This window comes from Paramisgurnus dabryanus, chromosome 19 (genome assembly GCF_030506205.2).
Source record: "Paramisgurnus dabryanus chromosome 19, PD_genome_1.1, whole genome shotgun sequence".
In the NCBI taxonomy this organism is placed as follows: domain Eukaryota; kingdom Metazoa; phylum Chordata; class Actinopteri; order Cypriniformes; family Cobitidae; genus Paramisgurnus; species Paramisgurnus dabryanus.
In genome coordinates, this window is record NC_133355.1 from 15,502,656 (window position 1) to 15,523,978 (window position 21,323).

The window sequence follows — 21,323 nt, forward strand, 5'->3', positions numbered from 1 at the left end:
TCATTTTTGCAGTGAAGCCTGCCTGACCTTTGTATAAACACTGATGCTCCCATTAAAGCACATCAAGTGGAAAAACTAGCATCACATCCAATCAGCCTAAATAACCATTTAATATTTCAGTAATAATGCCTTTCATCATTAAAAAAAGTGACAGTGAATGTTTTGTGGTGCCCCCAGAGCAAAAACACATCCATGTTTAATACAGTCAAATTGGGTACCTTTGGTAATATCAGCTCCCTTGTTGATGGAGGCAAAAAGAGCATTGTGACCGGGTCCTCCGGAGTTTCCACCTGATGAAACGTCCATTGGGGGTGGAGGAGGGCCTGGGGGAGGTGGGGCTGGAGCTCCTCCCCTGGGTGCTGCGCCAGAGGCGGAGGCAACTGGACCCTGTGAAACCAAACAGACAATTTTTATCTTTTCTTAGCCTCATAGACAGAACTACAAGGGATAAAATGATCATCATCATAACGTGACTTACGGTCTTGCTCCAGCTCAGTCCAGTGGTGTGGTGCTGCTTGATGTAAGCCTGCAGCTCGGTCCAAACAGACAGGTAAGCACTCACCCAATCCACATGAGTTTTATCTCTGCAAAATCAAACAAGACAACAGATGAAATGACCAATATGATATTTTGCAAGTGCGTATTCAAGTTATTAACACAGCTGATACATACTTCTCCTTGTAATCCTTGAGCACACGGTTTGTGTAGAACATGGCAGCGTCCTGCATCTCCTTCACATAGGGGCCTGGCTTTGGTGCCTAAGGCATTTCACAAGAGAAACATGGTTACTTCTCTTTCTAGTATAAATAGGTAGTCAGTTAAATGGCAGGAAACTTGTAAACTTAAGAATGAGGATGTCCAAGTAAACGGTCATACTCTAAAAGGGTTTCAATTACAAGAAGCAATACGTAACAACTAATGCACTCGGCACAAGCTGTGCCAGACTTTAGGATTGAGTAAGTGCACTCGATAATATCCACTATCATTTCGGAAACCACAACAAACTTGCTATACCCTCATATAGTGCACTATTTAAGGAAATAAGTAGCTATTTGGGACACCATGTCCATGTCTTCTCACCATGGCGACCCAGCCGAGGGCAGGGACGCTCTCGCTGACTGCAGAGAGATGGTTGAAGAAAGGTGAGGAACGGCTCTTCTCTCTAAATGACTGCACCTCCTGGATTACTTTAGAGACAGGTTCCAGCATGGAGGTCAGGACAGACTAGAAGCAAGATGCAGGAAAAAAAAAGATAATATTTTGATTATTGAGGTTAAAAGTAAAAAAATAATTATTCTACCACTACAACCAATGGGATTAATATAGTGAAGGGACTCTTACATCAGAAGGTTTTTGAGAAGAGGAGGCAGTGACCAAAAGCTGTCTTTGACAGGAGAACGCCTGCTTCATCATCTCCGCCTTTGAGACCGAACAAAGGATGCAGAACACAAAAAATGCATCACACTGGAGTTTTTATCAATGTACACCAGAGATCAGGAAATAAAAATGACAGCATTACGTACATGCTTCTGGACGTCACCCCCTATCTTCTGACTGAGTGCCATGTACTGTGCCACAGGGCCAGAGATCAAGTTGTCAAAAGCCTCAACATACACCGCCACAGCTGTGAATACAAAATAAATTTTGATCTTAGACTCTTGGTTGTTAAACATCACAAATTGACCAGCTTTATTTAAAGGATTAGTCACCACCATGTCATCCAAAATGTTGATGTCTTAATTTCTTCTCGACTGAACAAAGCATGTTTTTTGAGGAAAACATTCCAGGATTTTTCTCTTTTTAATGGACTTTAATGGACCCCAACACTTAATACTGCAGTTTCAAAGCAGCTTCAAAGGACTCTTAACCATCCCAAACGAGACATAAGGGTCTTATCTAGCGAAACGATTGTCATTTTTGGTAAGAAAAAAAAAATGCACTTTTAATCCACAACTTGTCTTCTTCCTCCGGCTGTGTGACAAGCCAGCGCGATCTCACAATGACATAGAAAGGTCACGTGTTACATATATGAAACGCACATTTGCGGACCTTGTAAACAATAAACTGACACAAAGACATTAATTAGTATCATTCGACATACAACAACGTCGGAACGGTCCTCTTTCTACACACTTGTAAACACTGGGGCGTAGTTTCGATACGTCATCCGTGACCTCTTGACATGATGTATTATGCGAGGTCGCGCTGGCGCGTCAAAGGACCGGGGAAAGTCGAGAAGTTGTGGTTAAAAAAGCATATTTTTTCTTTTTCTTGCCAAAAATGACAATCACAATCGTTTCGCTAGATAAGACCCTTATGCCTCGTTTGGGATTGTTTAGAGTCCTTTGAAACTGCAATTTTAAACTGCATTAAAAGTGTTGGGGTCCATTAAAATGAGAAAAATCCTGGAATTTTTTCCTCAAAAAACACAATTTCTTCTCGACTGAACAAAGAAAGACACCAACATATTGGATGACATGGTGGTGAGTAAATAATCTCGATTTTTTTTTTTTAAGAAAATTGACTAATCCTTTAATACGTAAATTCACCCCACACAGTTTTATACACAAGCGCACTTGATTTCCCTATGACATCACAATGTGGTTTGCCAGCAGTAGCCTGTGGGCATCCAGGACAGCTGAATGTAAAACGAACCCTAAAGCTAGTGGTTCAAAATGATTTAAATATGTTTATTTAGTTTTTATTTTGCATACATTGCATATATGCCTGAGACTGAAAGATAGATGAAGTTGTGTCTGCATCTTGGTTTGGTGTTATCCTGGTTTAAAGTGAATTACCTCCAGATCCAGCAGCAGGGCCTCCTCCTCCACCACCACCACTACAGCTGGACATGGACTCCAGGCGGCCCACGGCCACCTCTAGACGCTGTACTAGACCCGCCAGTTCTGCCATCCCTGATGATTGAGAGAGAAAGAGGGAGTTAACTTGAATAGTTCAACAACAATAGGATGTGCCATGACATGTTGAAAACGTGTGCAAGAAAAAAAAAAAAAAAAAATTCCACAAAGATACAGAAAACAACACGCCTGTCATGTCCGCATCCTATGCAACAATGCATCTGGATTGTAATGTACACACATTAAGGCCTTTCTTTTCAATACACAAATATACTCAATACACAAATAAAAGGAAGTAGGCCTTATTTGCCTGTGCTAGGCAGCTTTGGCCCTGTAAGTCAATAATCTCACATTTTACTGCCGCACACACACACTAAACAGGTAAAATTGCATAACAGAAACCTGATATGTGAATCTAATGGACTCACTCCCCCCTTTCACCCGAATGACTCTGGTGGCGAAGCACAGGTGTGCACTGCTTCCAATTAGAGCTTACAGAAATTCCTCAAGGAAAACTTATTTGCTACTCCTTTTGAAATTACAAATTTCCCAAGACGCTTTAATAAGTGTAGCACTAAACTATTAAAAGCATAGTATCAGTTTAATAACTGCCTGATGCACTGAATAGCAGCTGTACAGAGAAAACAATACAGAAGACAAACTGGAAAAACAAAGTCAACACCTGAAGTGTATATGCAATTTGATAGAATAATAACTAAAATACTAATAATGATAAACATACAAGATTCCTCTCTGACTCACCATTACAAGCAGGTGTTGTTTCTGAATGCTCAGGTGTATGCTCAGGCGAGTGCAAGCAACAAAACATTTTTTCAGGTATAGGCACATATGACTACTATCACAAAAACATTCAGCTTTGGAGAACAAATCAACAGATTTAAAACTACTAGTCATAATTGTTCAAGTAAAGCAGCATTAATTCTGTTCAAGTCAAGTAAAACTAGTCAAATTTCTCTCGCTGCTACTCTCCCTTCGCATTTTAAGTAAAATATTCACATTCAAATTAGAGTCATTTGACTACTTTAGAGAAGGCCTGCCTCTCGATTTTAACTTGCCCCTTGTTCTCTACACCCAGGAAATAAACTAAGAAGAAGATAGTCATATTATTTATCACACGGCTTTCTAAAATGCAAGATTCTTATTGGCCAGTCGAGCAATTCCAAAGTTCGTTCCAAAGTCCATATAGAGCTAAACATTTATAGCACAGGAAGTCATTTAATTTATTAATTAGGGTTAAGTGGTGTTTACATGGAGGCTGAATTATAAATGGTCTGTAAATGTTACTTGTGTGATGGATGCAACCATTCTGCAACATAAGTTTCTGTGATACAAACCCATCACATCTAAAAAATAAAAATAAAAACACAAGATAACAAAAAAGGTAGGGTAGCTTCATTAAAAGTCTAAAAGCAATGCTGAAACATCAAGCATATGGGTGTCCAGTACATTTCTGTACATAAAACAGGTCACTTATGCATCAAGACAAGTAAAACTAGGCCAAGTCACATCTATTCTCAACATAGCGCAAGGTGAGATGTGCCACATTTACATAAACATACAACTAACCAACAGCCATGCAATCAAGTCATTCGCCAGCTATAATAGGATTCCAATGGTATAAAATGCAAAAGATTGTATACGTTGCAGTGATTTGAACAAATAGTCAGGGTACTCGGCACATACGGAAATAGCGTAGCGAGCTTGCGTTAAGATTTCGGTGCATTCATCTGCGCTAAGCTCTGCAAGATCAGGAACTTTACCAACCGACGCTTTACCATGATCGGCCTACATACAAACGCATAATAAAACTAGTTTTGTTCATAAAAAACATCAAATCAGATCTTTTGGCAGACATCTGAACGACAGATGTCCGTTTCAGCTGTCATGATTTTGCAACGCTGAGGCGCACTGTCAATCATAAACAGATAAATCGTTTCACACAGAAATGTATTAAGACATGCAAAGCATTTGGCAAACGTGAGCGTTTTCGTCTTACCGTCTGAGAAATGTTATTATTGTCCTGTGTAGTCTTTGATGATGTATGGGTGTGTTATCTGCGCTCTCTTCCTGTAAGAGTGTGTTGAAGTTCCCAGCTGTCACCGCGCGCCGTTTCCGCCCAAACTCCACCAACTGCTCCACTTCCTTATAAGGACAAAGGAGAGAGAACGAGGCAGTGCAAAATAGAAGCTGCGTGGGACTTTATGCGTCGCTGCGCAGACCGTACGCGGTATGACATCGCAGAAGCACGAAAGCGATGGGAAAGTTGTGTTTTCGAGTCGCTCTCGCGGTACTGTGATGTCATATTCGGAACGGTCTGCGCAGCGCTGCTTAAAATCGTAAGATTATCAGGTAATTTTTATGCAAACACTAATAAAGGGGCGATGGTTAGTCTGTATGTTTAAACCAGCCAATTACAAGCTTCACTGGGTTCTGGTTTTAATACTTTTGACTATTTTTTTTGTTTTAAGTTTAAAGACAGTGTTTTAAAAACCTTCTTATCCATAGAGCTCAAGAGCTCATCATCAACACCAAACCGGAAATGTCATACTATAAACTTATATTATGTCAGCTAACATTTGGCAATGATTGTGATATTATTAGCAAACAATGATTAAACAAACAATACCGTGATTAAAAACAATTTACAGGTTTAAACAATGTCTTCTATTTTCAAAATAAGACACTAAAATACAGTAGGGATACAAGTTGTTTTAATCCTTGATTTAACCTGACAGAGAAAGTGATAAATATAATGGAATGTAAACTGTCTTTTTAAACAGACATTTTAAGACTAAACTTGTGGTTTGGTTCTTGCATTTCAAAACCCTTTACTTCCCTATAAGGTAAAGTTTACACGACTCTGTACATTCTGGTGAAATCCAAAAGCATTTAGGTGTAAAACTAAGGGTAACATTAATAAAAAAAAAGACAGCTGTAAGTACATTTTATTTACTCCAGTTGTATTAGAACAATTCACATGAAACAGATAATCCTTCACAAAAAAAAAAAACATGAATAAAAAATAAATCAATACCACTTCATTTTCCCAGTCTGTGGAGGTATTTAAATACTCATGCATTCACAAGAATGTTCAAGACTCAGACATGAGAGGGGTCACGCACATCTCATCCTATTTACGCTCAGTTCTTTCATAAAAATCAGCATCGTGGTGCTGTATCTCAAAAAGCTGAACAGAAAATATTTAAAAAACAAACCAACAGTTCCAAAGCAAGCCAGGTCTAGCAGAACACGTTCTTAAGATTTACTGACTAAAACAAACTGATTAAATAAATGACATGATGGTAGAGATTATGAAAGGTTGGGATGTTGAGATAAGGAGTAAACCAAGACCCCCTTCTGTCATATTCATTATCAAAACCACCAGCAACAATGTGATCTGTTCCAGTGTAACATCAAATGTGATTTCCAGTGGAGGATAAACCCCTTGACAAAGACTCAGCAGCATTTACTCTCACCTTGACAAACATGGCTATTATGTTGCAGACTTCACAGCTCAGATCTTCTGCTGGTGTTTAAAGTGGCAAAAATCCACTTCTTACATACATATGGCCACTGGATTGCAGAGAAAAGTAGCATATGCACAATTCAAAACATGCCAACTATAAAAAAGAAACCAAAATCTTCATGCAGTCTTATAATGTGGCACTGTGCGTACCACGCTCACGTATAGCTCTCTGCATTATTATTAATCAAACATACTAATTAATACACGTGCCCAGCAGTGTTCAGTCATCCTCAGTGTGATGTGACATACCGGTGGGAAAATGTTTCTACGAGAGCAACACTGCAATGCTTAATGCCTTCCAAACGGTGACCTGTACAAATAAAGTCTCTCTCTGTAGTTAAGCAGATACATTCTCATTGTCTTTTGTGGCGCATGGCTCAACACATCCAAGGAAAAAATTCCCTCTTCTTTTTTATTTCATCGACATTATTTTGGCTCAGAGTGGGCTGGGATTCAACCCGGAGGTGCAGTTTCAGAGGTCATCCTGAAAGTCCTTCATTAAAAATAAAACTAAAGATGGAAGTGGATAAGAGGTGAACAGTGCAGTTGGTGTTATAAAGGGTTTGGCTCCTTTGCTAAAGCAGCTCCTCTCTTTGATTTTTAAGTTTATGAGGAACTTGGCCGTTACGGAGAGATCCGTTTTGGGGTGGTAGAAGTTTTCCTCGCTCTCGGTCAGACCAGGGGACACCTGCCTGGCCGTCATCACTTTCCAGATCAGAATCTGAGTGCATGAGCGCAGATGATTTTGGAACTGAGAGCGGCTTCTTCCGACCTGGGGGTAGAAAAGATAGGCTGATTTGTAGTCAGTTTTATGTAGACTTCATCATATAGACAACTATATGATTTGATTTTTGCATTGAGTTTAGTGTTTGCTATTCCTGAGAGTTTTGATCCTATTTGATACATTTAAATATGTGTGTATACCTGTACATACCGTTTTTCTTATAAAAAGCAGGATAATGGATTTTATTACCAGTTCTAGGTAACTGTAACTCCAGAGTCTCTTGTTCATCTTCTCCCAGCATTTTATAGCGGCTCTTTCGTCTCACTTTGCCTTTTCGTCTATGCAGCATAAACAATTTTAACATTAGCACATCAAACAAACTCCCAAAAAATGCAAAAAATTAGATCCTACCTTCTACAGCAGCACACCACACCCCAGATTAATGTTGCGATAGCAACCACGATCATGAATGATGCTATTGTCACATACAATACACTCCATTCTGAAAGAAAACACCCAACAACAAATATGTCATCAGCAGCTCATTAATGTGCTTCATCTGTTTTCTTCCATGACGGTTGTTTAGCTTCTTACCACAGTTGGTCTCGGCATCGCCAAAATGAATTCTGATTAAATTTTCCATCCAGAATGGGTGGCAAACACAACGTCTGGTAAAAAAGTCGCATTCTCCGTGACTGGAGCAGTTTAGCTGGCATACTGGAAAAAGAAACAAAATCAGATCAGAGCTAGACAATAATAGAAGTTAATTGCATTTGATAAAGACTTGACTACTCACCAACTGTGTCCACCCTCCGGGCCTTAAAGATTAAGAAGTCATTTTTTTGCTTTCGAAGTTTGTTGCGCAGTTCCAGTGCAACACTGTGGCCAGACAACGGAGGTCGTCCGGGACCTCCTGATACCAGAAATACCAAGCGAGTGCTGGAAAAATAGTTTGATATTGGAAAAGTTCAGATGAATCACATCTTAGAGAAGAAGCATTAAAGGGATAGTTCACACAAAAACTAAACTCATGTTGTTACAAACCTGTATAAATTTCTTTGTTCTGATGAACACGACGGAAGATATTTGAGAAATAATTGTAACCAAACCGTTCAGTGACCACATTTACTTCCATTTAGGGATGCACCGAATCCAGGATTCTGATTCTGCCGAATACTGGGCTTTTTGACGGGGTTCGGGTTCGGCCGAATCCTAGATTTTTTTTCCACCAAACCGAACCCTAGGCTTGCACTACACTGGTCGACGTCACGCGGCTTTTGATTACACACATCGGGTGCTGACGTGGAGATAAGCTATTTCTTTCGGTGAGCCTTAGGGGCGGTTCACATTTCGCGGACGCGAGCGTGTCGCACCGCATCGCTTTCATTATGCATAGGCTTATGGTAATAGTCAAAATAGTTTTTCCCACTTGTCATCCTGGCATAATGTTGCCTATCCTTTTTTTTTACAGTTAAATAAAATGAAAAATACACTGCTGTGGACGTAGTTTTCTTCATTAATGTGTTTTACTGTGTTAATGGAATAAGGATGCGAATAGGATTCGGTATTCGGTTGAACACAAAAAAACTGGATTCGGTGCATCCCTACTTCTTTTTTCCTACTATGAAATTAAATGGGGTCCACAATCGGTTTGGTTACAAACATTTCTCAAAATATCTTCCTTCGTGTTCATCAGAACAAAGAAATGTGTACGGGTTTGTAACAACATGAGAGTGAGAAAATGATAACAGAAGTTTCATTTTTGGGTGAGACATCCCTTTAAGTTTCAAGGCTTGAGATAAATCCCAGTGCTTGTGATAAGCTAGACTAACCTATGCTCATTGAAGGCGCTAATCTCTCGCACAGTGATGTCACTGTCCAGGACACCCAACAGGACGCCAACCTGTCTGATCAACATGTCTTTCTGTCTGCTAGACACCTGAGCCACACCAACTTCCAGGATTAATTCCACCAAGTCGCGCTCGTACACATCTGACAAGTAATAACACAAAAACATTTTATTTGCAAATCTTAGACATTCAATTCTATTCAAATTTATTTCTACAGTGCTTTTAACAAGTTTGAATTGTTGCAAAGCAGCTGTACAGTAAATACAGTACAGATAATAAAGACATAAGGAAAAACAGTTTAGAAAGGGGTGAAGGAAAAAAAAAAATCACAGAAAAAAGGAAAATTATGAAATATAAAAAATACAATATATCATGTAATATCATGTTTTCTATGATAATTTATGCCACACATAGAATGTAAAAATATTATGCATGGTATTTGCTGCATATGTCTCTAAAGGGACACTCCACATTTTTGAAAATAGGCTCATTTTCCAGCTCCCCTAAAGTTAAACATTTGATTTTACCGTTTTGGAATCCATTCAGCAGATCTCCAGGTTTGGCAGTACCACTTTTAGCATAGCTTAGCACAATCCATTGAATCTGATTAGACCATTATCATCACGCAAAAAATATTTCAATATTTTTTCACTTTAAAACTAGACTCCTCTGTAGTTACATCGTGCACTAAGAGTTGCGTACTAAGTTGTGATGTTCGAGGCAGATATGGCTAGGAACTATACTCTCATTCTGGCGTTATAGACAAGGACTTTGCTGCCGTACCATGGCTGCAGCAGGCGCAATGATATTACGCAGTGCCCGAAAATAGTCCACTGCCATTGAAAGTTACCAAGGGGAATATTGTCAATTGTAAAAATCAATTGTTTAATTCTAGGGGAGCTGGAAAATGAGCCTATTTTCAAAAAAGTGGAGTGTAACTTTTCACCACCAGAGGTTGCAATTTTAAAACAATAATGAAGGAAAAGCTTGATCACACTATGAAGGAGAGATGTATGAAATTTATGGATGGAAACTGAGGATAAAGTGGGGGGGTGAGACATTATTTAAAACTGGAATTTAAAACTGAAATTGGATTTACAGATACTTGGAAACTTTTGGGTTATTTTGTAAGTACACAACTGGATGAAGTTTATCACACTGTGCAAGTGGTTTTTGGATATTTTATTTAAAAAAATCTTACATTTTGTACCTTTAATACTGATTCACCAAAGACTGTCTAAAAATTAATAATAAGCTAAGACAGGCACTTACACAGATGCAGTTGCATTACTGTGAGGTGTAAAAGCGCTCTTCAGAGCACATGCACAAAAAGGTATGCAAGCCTATCACCCAGATGATACTAAAGACACCGCCTAACTGGCATTGTTACTTTTTTTATAATCACCTGAATACCAGACCGGTATTGTAACATATTTGACATCTCCATCTTTTATAGCAGATTGTTATTTATGTTATTACAATTTTTATTTCCTTTCTTTCAAATGGCTCACCTGGTCGAACCTCTACAGTGCCTCTGTCAATACTGGTCTTCCCCTTACTGTCGGTAACTGTCAATGTAAAGGTGTACTTTCCTGCCACCAGATTACCAAGAAACAGCACTGGCTGGTGGTCCGAGTTATTGAGAACATCCTGCAAGAGAAACAAACGGTGGAACAAAGAGGTCAACGTTTAATGTGGGGTGCAATGAAACAATATGTGGTTAACTGGTTATGTTATTTATTCAGGTGGAGTTACCAAACCTCTAAATAAAACAATATGACAGTCTTTTAAAAACAAATGCTTTAAATAACCAACTCGACTTGTTTTGTCACTATTCAAAAGACCTTGTGATATTCAACAAAGCCAAGAACGTAATCTGAATGGATGAAACACGGCCAACATGAACATTTAGCGAACTGACCCCTGCAGCTGGACTGTTCTCATCACGGGACCAGACGTAACTAATTCCACCTTTATCATCCGATGACCGTGAACCATCAAGAACTGCCATGCGAACAGGCAGAGAGATCGGAGGACTGGAAATCACTTTGGCGACAGGCGGCTGGTCATCCTCTGATTTAATAAGGTGAATAAAAAATGTGTGCAATATTACATTGTTTTTTTTATTTCATAACAGAAGACAAGCACATGCAGGCATACAAAAGCTCTCTCGCTTACATACCTGAAGACATGCATATACAGGCATACAAAAGCATTCTCTCTTTGTCCCTTTTTTTTAAACAGACACACATACACAAATCTTTCAAGGATTTAAATACACACCTTCTCTGACAATGACTGAAACTGTATCAGAATTTTCCAGATCCCTTTCATCAGTCACTGTCAGCATGAAAATGTACTCGCCCTCTTGCAATCCGGTCACTGTGGCAACCGCAGTGTCTGCATTTTCAATTTTCACCCCCTCCGGGCCCCTTCGTGTTAAATTTGACAATAAAACTATAAATTGCTGACACTGCTAACACCCAGTGGTTTTCATAAAAGATATCTAAACAAATAGTACAGCTGTTGATCATGCAATCACAAACTTTGTTTTAGTCCAGTGATACGTCGCAATTTTTTGGTCGTCTGTGCTTTTGCTTCCATCGAGCGTGGTGCGATCGACCGGCAGTGTCAGTTCTTTGTCTGGTCCAGCGTCTGCTACAGGAGGCTTGTTATTCTCTGGAGGAAATTATACACAGAGGATGCTCAAGCACAAACAACTGTTTCACATGTATGGCAAGTGAACTGTGAAGCACAATGTAAATACCTGGCTGGACAATCACAGTGACCTGCTTTGAGTCTTGCTGCCCGGACGAGTCAGTGACAGTTAGCTTAAAGGTGTAGTCACCTTCTTGCATAGCAGAAAGTTGCAGGATGGGTGTCCTCACACCCTATAGAAAAAAAAAACAAAGGAGTGCTTCGGTCTTTCACCAGAACATAACAGACAATGAAATTTGTTTACACAATACAATATATTTTTAAAATTCAAAAGATCACACAAAATGTAGATTTCCATATCACAACCTCTCAAATTGTACAAGTTGATTTATTGAAATTGTCACTGTTGCATTTCTGTACCTGCATCTCCACCACTTTGCCTTTACTCTCAGGACTGAGCGACCACTCATACGACAGATTCTCGTGATCATCCGTGCTCTCGTTGCCATACAGTGTGATATAGTTGTGTGGCAGGGTGATGACCTGGTTGGGTCCAGGATTAGCTGTGGGCCAGTAGTCTGTGGCCTTGTTGACTGTCAACGTGGCTTGAGTTGAATTTTGAGCTCCATCCGAGTCAGTCACAGTGAGACTGTTAAAGGGAACAAAAAAAGGTGACAGTGTTTATCTTGATCAATGCAATTCTTTTTTTAAATTGCTAAAATATCACGATTATATGTATAGACAAAACTGAGTGATAATATTATTGACTACAGTAGCTTATTGCATAGTGTTACTTAAATATGCTTAGTGTAGATCTAGTTTGAAAAACAAACAGCTTCATGGCCAGTAAAAACAACTAATTGCCAGTGAATTTTGCCATAGGCAAGTATGGCAACAAGCCAGACACGGCAATATTTGCTCTACCATTTTAGTAGGTTTAGGGTGGGACTTTCTGTTTGTTTGACCTTTGTCAGTTAAAAGTGTTCAGGAAATCCATTCAGTTGCAGATGCAAAAATAAAACACTTTAAATGCTCTAAACACACTGCGTATCTTGTGTTGTTTATTTTTTAACATCTTCAAACAGTAATCGCATAATATGTCAGCTTAAAACACGGATCGTAGGTCAGATGACACAAATGTAAAGTTTGCTAAAGAAAGACTGGTTTGCCAGGTTGTGCAGTGCTTGTAAGATGATTGTAAAACGCCAGAAATGTAAGTGAGAAGATGTGGGAAAAGACATACCTGAAGGTGTAGTTACCAGGAACCAGGCCTGTAAGGGTGAGAGTAGCTGTATTACCCGAGGCCTTTTCCTCTCTTAGAGGCCCCTTAACCTCCTCCCAGTGCCACGACACCACTTTATCATCATCTGTACTCTCTGATGTAAAACACACAGATCATAAAAAAAATGACTTACGGTGCATTCAAAGTTTGTTTACTGGGAACCAAACCCATGACCTTTGAACTGCTAACACATTGCTTTATTAATTGAGCAATAGGAAAACATCCTTGCACCGTTAATTGAAAACAATGCTATTATAATGACATTTAATTGAAAGGCAATATGATGATGGTTTAATGAAAGACAAAAATTCAGATACGCACGACTGCCATCAATCACAGTGGAGCTCGTTGGCAATAAAATCTCCTGGTGCTTCGGAGAAACCACAGCAACAGGTGGCTTGTTCACTCGTGGCTCTATAAAAACAGGAAATTCAGGTCTTGTTCACATTTTTGTGACAAATGAACCCAAAACATTTAGAAGGTACATCAATAGTGAAAGTTACCTGGTTTGACAGTAACGTTGACATATCCTTCACCATGAGCGCCCTCACCTTCCACCACTACCTCAAACTCATACAGACCCACTGTGAGCTAAAAGGAAACATATTTGGAATATCAGTAGGAATATAAGGAGATTTAAGTATTTACGACCCTTTCTGTAAAATTCATAGTCTCCTAATCTACAATAACTATGAGATTAGGAGCATGAAAGTGACCTTTCTCAGTCAATATTAGAGGGGACATATCATAAAAATCGGACTTTTTTCATGTTTAAGTGCTATAATTGGGCCCCCAGTGCTTCTATCGATCTATAAACTATGAAGAAAAACAACCCAGTAACTTAGTTTTGGTAAACCATTCTCTGCAAGCATGTGAAAAAATAGGTCATTGAATTTTGGCTCCCCTTGTGATGTCAGAAGGGGATAATACCGCCACTTAATCTGCACTATCCAATCATTTAGTCATTTAGTGCAGATATCAGCTCATTTGCATTTTAAAGGACATACCCAAAAATGGCAGATTTTTGCTGACACCTACAAAGTGGCAATTTTAACATGCTATAATTAGTGGTGGGAAAAGATTAATCGCGATTAATCGCATACAAATAAAAATGATTTTTTTTTGGCATAATATATGAGTGTGTGCTGTGTGTAATTATTATGTATATATTATATAAATACACACATATTCATGTATGTATTTTAAAAACATTTAAAAAAAAATTATATGTAAATAAAAAAATTCTGAAATGAATATATGTATGTGCGTGTGGTTAAATAAACAATAATTACACACAAGATTGATCTTTTTACACAGTACACAAACATATATTATGTAAAAAATAACTTTTATTTTGTATGCAATTAATCGCGATTAATCTTTGCCCAGCACTAGTTATAATATATTATCTATATGGTATTTTGAGCTAAAACTTCACATACGTACTCTGGGGACACCAAAGATTTATTTTACATCTTAAAAACGTTTTATGAAATGTCCCCTTTAAAAAAATAAAGGTTAGATTATACAGAATGGTCTTAATGTAAAAAAAACGTAATGACTTTTGCTGTGCTTCCATAAGCCTTACAAGACAACATAATTACCTTACTGAGCTTGAGCGTTTTGCTGTGTTTACCCTCCATTTCTCCACTGTAGTCTTTCGGATGAGTCCTCAAACGCCAGTCAAAGACATAGCTCGTCTCTGAAGAAATTAACAGAGCGGTTTCATTAAATACAATTCACAACTTTTTTCTGTCATTTGCTTTATAAAAATGTCTTTAAATTGAATCTCACTAAATAAACAAAATGGCTCCAGCATTTCATAGCTGTTCATAAACAGTGTCAACATGCAAGGCTTTCTGCCTGACTATAAAGAAAAGTTAGTAATTAAACCTTCCCGTAGTCTCAAAACTCACAAATTCATTTAAGTGAATGCTAGATTATCAATATAAAACATCTACTATATGACATTTGAAGGTGTTGAGTTATACTGAGCGATAAGCAAGAAAAACAAGCAAGGAAAAGCATTAAAATTAAGCAAATGAGTACAGTTGAAGCACTACCTGAAGGGGGCTCTGGGAGTACGAAAGCATTCAGCTCCACCTCATTGCGTGGTAAAGTGACCTCCACACTGTTGCCGGCAGACACGACCAGTTCCCGCACTGCGATTTAAAACAAACTGCATTAAACATTAGAATATAACGATCAGAATATAACATTGCCGTTTGCTTTGCAAAAGACAAACTGTCGAGAAAAATGGCAAATACAAACAATGTGTGACATGTACAGAGATCAATATGTTGTACCAGCTGGTGTTGTTGGTGAGGGTTGTGGTGACGGACTGCTGATGTTGGACATTGTTGAATGATCGACAATGACTGTTGTTGAATTATGCTCAGAAGCCAAGGGGGATTCCGGTTCTTCCCTGCCTTTGGTGGATTGGCCGATAGTTTCACTGGCTGTATGTAGAGGAGTTGTGGGCAGTGCTGCTGTAGGTTCGGGTGGTTGGTCCTGTGAGGGTGACAACAGACACCAGCTTTGCTATCTACTGCCTACTGAGGGAGCTGCATTTCAAGGCAAACATCATGAACCCACACAAATGATTGACTTTGCGTCATAAAAAACCAAGCCATTGGCATGACACCATAAGCATAAAAATATTAAGTGTCTATAATTAACAAAAATTTAAAAACCTAGTGAGGTTTCTTCAGAGGCAGCTGCCACTTGGAAAATGTATGATTTTACGTTATTTTACGTAACGTTTTGACCAATGCCACTCATAATGCATTTGTGTCTATACATTTTTTATCAATATACAGTACAGTGCGTGTTCCCTGGGATAGAACCCATGACGTTTGTGTTGCTAATACAGTGCAGTTGAGCAACAAGAACCGAGCTTTCTCACAGCTTACATTGTCTGTATCCCTGATCACTCTGACATTCTGAACGTGGCGAACTTTCCTCCTCCTGCGCATCCTCTTGTTCAGCTGCTGTAAAAGCCCCACAGATTCTTCATCCGGCTGAGGGAGCGACGTGATAGAGCAGCCATCCGTTTTAATACAAGCCAGTAACACGCAACGTCCACCGAGGCTCCACACAGCACCGCATGAGGGCTTCATGCAGCAGGATTCCCAGCACCGAGGTCCCCCATGGTCCACCGCTAGCGCCTGCCAACCCAGCCCGATGACGTTGCTCCAGTGGATGCCAAACACGCCCCCTGTTACAGTGCATATGCTGGCTGAAACCCCTGAGAGACAAGAACAGGACACAAATAGCAGTCAATAAAGAGGAAGTGACCCAGTCTCTGAAACCTAGGGCTGCCTAAGGATTAGTCACGACTTTCGCAGAATAAAAGTTTTTGTTTACATAATATATGTGGGTGTACTGTGTATAATATGTAAGTATATATAAACACACATACACACATAATTATAAACATGTATATATACACATGCAAATGTTTCTTAAATATATACATGCATGTGTGTTTGTGTGTGTTTTTATACATAATTATTATAGACAGTACACCCACAAATATTATGTTAACAAAAACGTTTATTCTGCAAACAATCTATCGCAACTAATCATTAGGCAACACTACTGGAAACCCAGCTGAAGTAATATTTTTTTGTGATTTACTGATTTCCACATAAAATCATTCTACATATCATGAACATTCTGTGAAAATATTATGTAATATCAAGTAAGGCCATGTCAAAGAAAACACCTGGGGTCTCAATTATAAAGCATGCGTACGCACAAAACAGGTCTGGAAACGTGCGTACGCCAGTTCCTACGCAAAGGTTGTGATCTATAAAAAAAATCTAACTTAAAGAGTGAATGGGCTTGCAGGGTACGCACTTGCCGGTGATCTGTGATTTATGAAGGAAACATTGCTTTGTTTTATAAGTCTTAATATTTTTTGTTGTATGCCATTTTTGGCTTTTGTGCGTACGTAGACTTTTAGTAAGAATCCTACGCACAGTTTTATAAATGAGACCCCTGGTCTTGGTTGTTTTAAAGGGGCCATGGCATGAAAATCTGACTTTTTCCATGTTTAAGTGCTATGATTGGGTCCCCAGTGCTTCTATCAACCTAGAAAATGTGAAAAAGATCAACCCAGTAACTTAGTTTTGGTAAACCATTCTCTACAAGCACATGAAAAAATAGGTTGTTGAAATTTGGCTCTCCTTATGATGTCCTAAGGAGGTCTTATTATAATAATACCACCCCTTAAAGGATTAGTCCATTGTCTTAAAACAAATCCAGATAATTTACTCACCACCATGTCATCCAAAATGTTGATGTCTTTCTTTGTTCAGTCGAGAACAAATTATGTTTTTTGAGGAAAACATTCCAGGCTTTTTCTCATTTTAATGGACTTTAATGGACCCCAACACTTAACATTTAACTGTGTTGAAAAACGATCCCAAACGAGGCATAAGGGTCTTATCTAGTGAAACGATTGTCATTTTTGACAAGAAAAATAAAAAATATGCACTTTTAAACCACAACTTCTCGTCCATCTCTAGTCCTGTGATGCGCCAGCGCGACCTCACGCAATACGTCATCACGTCAAGAGGTCACGGATGATGTATGCGAAACTGCGCCCCAGTGTTGAGAAAGAGGACCGTTCCGACGTTGTTTTATGTCAAATGATACTAATTAATGTATTTGTGTCAGTTTATTGTTTACAATGGTCATCAAATGTGCTTTTCATATATGCAACACGTGACCTTTCTACGCCACTACGCAATTACGTGAGGTCGCGCTGGCGCAACACAGAACCGGAGATAGACGAGAAGTTGTGGTTTAAAAGTGCATTTTTTCACTTCATCCGCTCTTTGCATTTTAAAGGACACACCCAAAGTGGAAATTGTAACAGGCTATAATAAATTATTTATATAGTATTTTGAGCTAAAACTTCACATATGTGCTCTGGGGACACCAAAGATTTATCTTAAAAAAAGTCTTGTGACATGGCCCCTTTAACCAAAAAGTGCAGAACATTAGGCTGCATACAATCTCTCATTTCCATGCCACCACAAGTCAAGGGTGTTTATAATACAGTTCACTAACATGCTGATTTGTCTCCACTGAGCCTACAGTTCCCCGTTAGCAAAACAGGATGTCAGATAATCACCCCCATTCCAAACCCCTTCATAGACACTGTTTTGTCTCTGCAGACTGTTACTGTGGCAACATAGGGAAGCTTATGTTGGGATGGCAGTGAAACTTAAACTGCAAGACACAGTGGGATGCCCCACCCGAGCGGATTTCTAACTGGGGGTGGGACACACTACAGGCCTATTTTGTGATTGTCAGCCTTTGTGAAAGCGAACACAGAGCACCCATTATGCTTTTCACAATGTAATGCCTCCGAATCAGTTCCATCACACATGAATGTAACAAGTGTCCAAACCCTGAATAATATATCTGACAGTTATGGGCCAACAAAAACGATACGTCCTTTTCCAACAACTTCTTTAACCTCACATTTATTCACTTAAATGGCACTTCAGCGATGGATTTAGAGTTATTTTATACACATATCTCCAATGGGAAGTTATTATCAGCTCTTAATTAGCTATAGAAACTATTTACCAGAGGAAGAGCAGAGGAAATACAGAAAGCCCAGGTACAGGGAGGAAAATTGGAGCGGCCATTTCCAAAGGAGAGAATTCCACCTGTGCATCCTCAGCTCTACATTGGGCATATTCCAACTATACGTAAAGACCTGTAATAAATAAAATTCAACATAATAAACTATTAATGAAACAGCAAAACATTTTACACATTTACAGCATAATAATAATGACAACATCCTCACCTCAACAAGTATAAAATAGATACATCCTCCTTTGTAACAGCGTATTTTTTTTTACTACACTTAAAGTCTAAATGTACCTTTTTCCAGACAGGGTACATAAATTGCAGCAGTAGATGGGGGTGGAAACTGGATGCAAGCAGACTGATAAAAAGTCGTCCACACAAACACCTCCAGGATACATAGCAGCATGGCACCACAAGAGTGTCTGAACACAGGAGGAAGACCTTTAGCCTTTATATCTGTCATGATGTCATTGTTAAACAACTAAGTGTTCTGGTATGCGTGTATAAACAACATAGACTAGTTTTATTGTCTTTTAATTTCCATTGAACAGTCAGCTGGTCACACAATCAATATCATGCAAACCAAAAACAAACCCTGATGTGATGCAATTGTGACTGTATATGGCTGCTTAGATAACGATACATTAAATGACCCTGAAATAAATTACATCACATGTGATATGTCATATCTAGTATAAACAGAGGTCATGACAAATAAACAATGCTGGAAAACTATGTCAAACACTTTTCAAGTCAAGCTCAATGCAAAACAAAAGTAAACTTTGTTCTCATTTACGCAACTATTGCTCAGGAAGTTAAAGCGTTCATCTTAGTTGTTATCAAAGCAGTACACAGCTGATTTGCAGTTACTATTGTGAAACAACATTGACAAAATGTTATCTAAGGACGAACAAATGATGTTGTAAACAAAATTATTTGAAACAAAAGAACAAAAAGATTTAAAGAGAAACCAAAAACATTTGCTGCATCAAAGACGCAATACAGAAATTCTTCTATTAACTATCAACAATAAACAGCTTGTATTATCAGGGAGTACGAGAATGACCATTTAACACAAAGGGTCACGTGAATATTAAAACATTGTGTTATATCTCTCAAAATACTAAAAGTTGCTTAAAGCACACTTTCCCTCCATGATAGACAAGCAAGCTGTCAAACTAATTAAACAAGGGTTACCAGTGTGCCCTTTAAAACGTATCGCAACAGCAGAGATGTGAATGGTATATGACAGCTGAAGTTGACGCGTAGCATTTGAAACAGGACACATTGTAAATTCGTGAGAAAAAGACAAGGAAACACGCAGGTGTTAATAATCCAGGTTGGCAAACTGTCACTGCAGGCCGTCACCTCAAACACAAATAAATAACGATGATAAACCCCGAAGGGCTGACTGTACAGTGCACGTATTTTACCTCGTGATAAATTGACATTACATGTTGGGAAGTACAGAGACAAAAACAATACCATAAAATTAACATATGGTCTACAAAATAATCTAATAAAGATACACTAACCATGGCGTTTACAAAAACGTTAATTTTATTCAAATTCATTAATTTAATTTCAACTATTGCTGTTTAAATTGGTCGTTCATATGCAGTCTATAAAGAAAAATTATACTGAAAATACACAATTTCAACCGCACACTGGGAACGCGCACATCACGCGCTAGTGCACCAGTGTAAACCAAAAGAGATTAAATATATCAAGTTTCGTCCGCAGATTTGTTTTAGTTGATTTTTAAATCATGACTGATCGAAGGTCACGTGTATAAGAGAGATTTCTGGCAATAATCGGAGAAGAAATCGGAAACAGTTTGCTAACAGCTGTTCAAGGTTGGTTACTACTGGGTATAAAATTACTTACCAATGACAGATCATCATCGCAGCTTCGTTCTGTATTAAACGATAAATGGCTCTCATAGACAACGGTCCCAATCACCTGCTTGGTGTCACTCAGATTACTGCAGTGAAAAATGACAGTAGACCCTTACAGTAGAACCCGTTCTCATCTTGATCTGGGTCAGTAGTCTTTACCAATTAAACCTTCACACGGAAACACACCAATGCTCACAGAAGCATTACATTTCCGCCCCGCAAACACAAGTCGTCGATTTTACAAATAGGAGCACAAAAAATAGTTCGACAACGCTTAGTGAACATTATAAATGTATAAATAGTATATCTAGCGAATTAATGATACGATTCATTAAATAAATTATTTGAGAAATAAACATGCCACTCACAAAGATGGCCGAATCGTTCAGGCGAAACGTCACATCCGATATAAATTTCCAGATTTTATAATCAAGAAAAATACTAATTTATTTATGATTGATATATAATTGTGCACTGATAAAACTACAACGTTTATATTTTTCCATTTTGGATATGGTTCGTCATCATTGTGCACAAAAACATGTAAAAGTATCAAAATGTGAAAAGAACCCTTTGGGATTCAATTAAACGTGTATATAATTGTGGCTCACACGCAGGCACACAATACTGTAAAGTAGTGTTTTATACAATACATATTCTACATTAAACACCACAAATTTAAATAGATACTACATATAAGATAAGTTGTTAGACACAAGTAAAAATAATATTAAACAGCAGGGGGCGATGTTTTCCTTTTTCTGGGCTTTAACTTTTTTCTCATTCTAACCCGTTTCACTTTGAACACACCACCACTGCAGCCTATTTTATAAAACGCTAATTTTTAACTAGGGTTACCAAACATGCCACTGTATAATCTATTACTGACAAGT

The 21,323-nt window shown here is 38.5% G+C and overlaps 2 protein-coding genes across 5 annotated transcripts in view; both read right to left on the reverse strand.

Annotated features, from left to right (window-relative positions):
- The window catches only part of cap1 (CAP, adenylate cyclase-associated protein 1 (yeast)), an 8,989-nt gene extending 3,960 nt beyond the window's left edge, over positions 1-5,029 (reverse strand). Inside the window, exons 1-8 of the mRNA XM_065291024.1 lie at positions 4,876-5,029; positions 2,799-2,915; positions 1,524-1,624; positions 1,342-1,419; positions 1,081-1,224; positions 673-758; positions 479-584; positions 219-387 (exon numbers count right to left, since the gene is read on the reverse strand). Coding sequence (XP_065147096.1) covers positions 219-387; positions 479-584; positions 673-758; positions 1,081-1,224; positions 1,342-1,419; positions 1,524-1,624; positions 2,799-2,913 — 799 coding nt within the window. The 5' untranslated portion in view covers positions 2,914-2,915; positions 4,876-5,029. The remainder of the gene's footprint in view (positions 1-218; positions 388-478; positions 585-672; positions 759-1,080; positions 1,225-1,341; positions 1,420-1,523; positions 1,625-2,798; positions 2,916-4,875) is intronic.
- A 539-nt stretch (positions 5,030-5,568) lies between these two features.
- kiaa0319l (KIAA0319-like ortholog) lies at positions 5,569-20,628 on the reverse strand. 4 transcript variants are annotated; one of them, XM_065291019.2, is made up of 22 exons: positions 20,420-20,628; positions 18,827-18,954; positions 18,524-18,656; positions 15,832-16,166; positions 15,226-15,430; positions 14,983-15,081; positions 14,524-14,621; positions 13,423-13,510; positions 13,241-13,333; positions 12,881-13,013; positions 12,058-12,286; positions 11,747-11,870; positions 11,526-11,658; positions 11,263-11,411; positions 10,901-11,052; positions 10,491-10,629; positions 8,962-9,121; positions 7,926-8,068; positions 7,724-7,846; positions 7,541-7,631; positions 7,340-7,467; positions 5,569-7,177 (listed from the first exon to the last, which is right to left on the reverse strand). In XM_065291019.2, the coding sequence occupies exons 2-22, from the start codon at positions 18,845-18,847 to the stop codon at positions 6,981-6,983; spliced, it is 2,973 nt and encodes a 990-aa protein (XP_065147091.1). In that variant the 5' UTR covers positions 18,848-18,954; positions 20,420-20,628; the 3' UTR covers positions 5,569-6,980. The 4 variants fall into 4 exon arrangements, with proteins under 4 accessions (XP_065147091.1, XP_065147093.1, XP_065147095.1 ...); XM_065291021.2 differs by having other exon boundaries at positions 7,379-7,467; positions 20,420-20,627; XM_065291023.1 differs by lacking the exon at positions 18,827-18,954.
- Positions 20,629-21,323: the final 695 nt, after the last annotated feature.

Coding starts and splice junctions, on each gene's coding strand:
- kiaa0319l (XM_065291019.2), bottom strand. CDS start 18,847: ATGTACCCTGTCTGGAAAAAG. Junction 16,167..18,523: donor TTTCCTCTGCTCTTCCTCTG/GTAAATAGTTTC, acceptor CTTGTCTCTCAG/GGGTTTCAGCCAGCATATGC. Junction 12,287..12,880: donor CCTGGTAACTACACCTTCAG/GTATGTCTTTTC, acceptor TCCCTTTAACAG/TCTCACTGTGACTGACTCGG.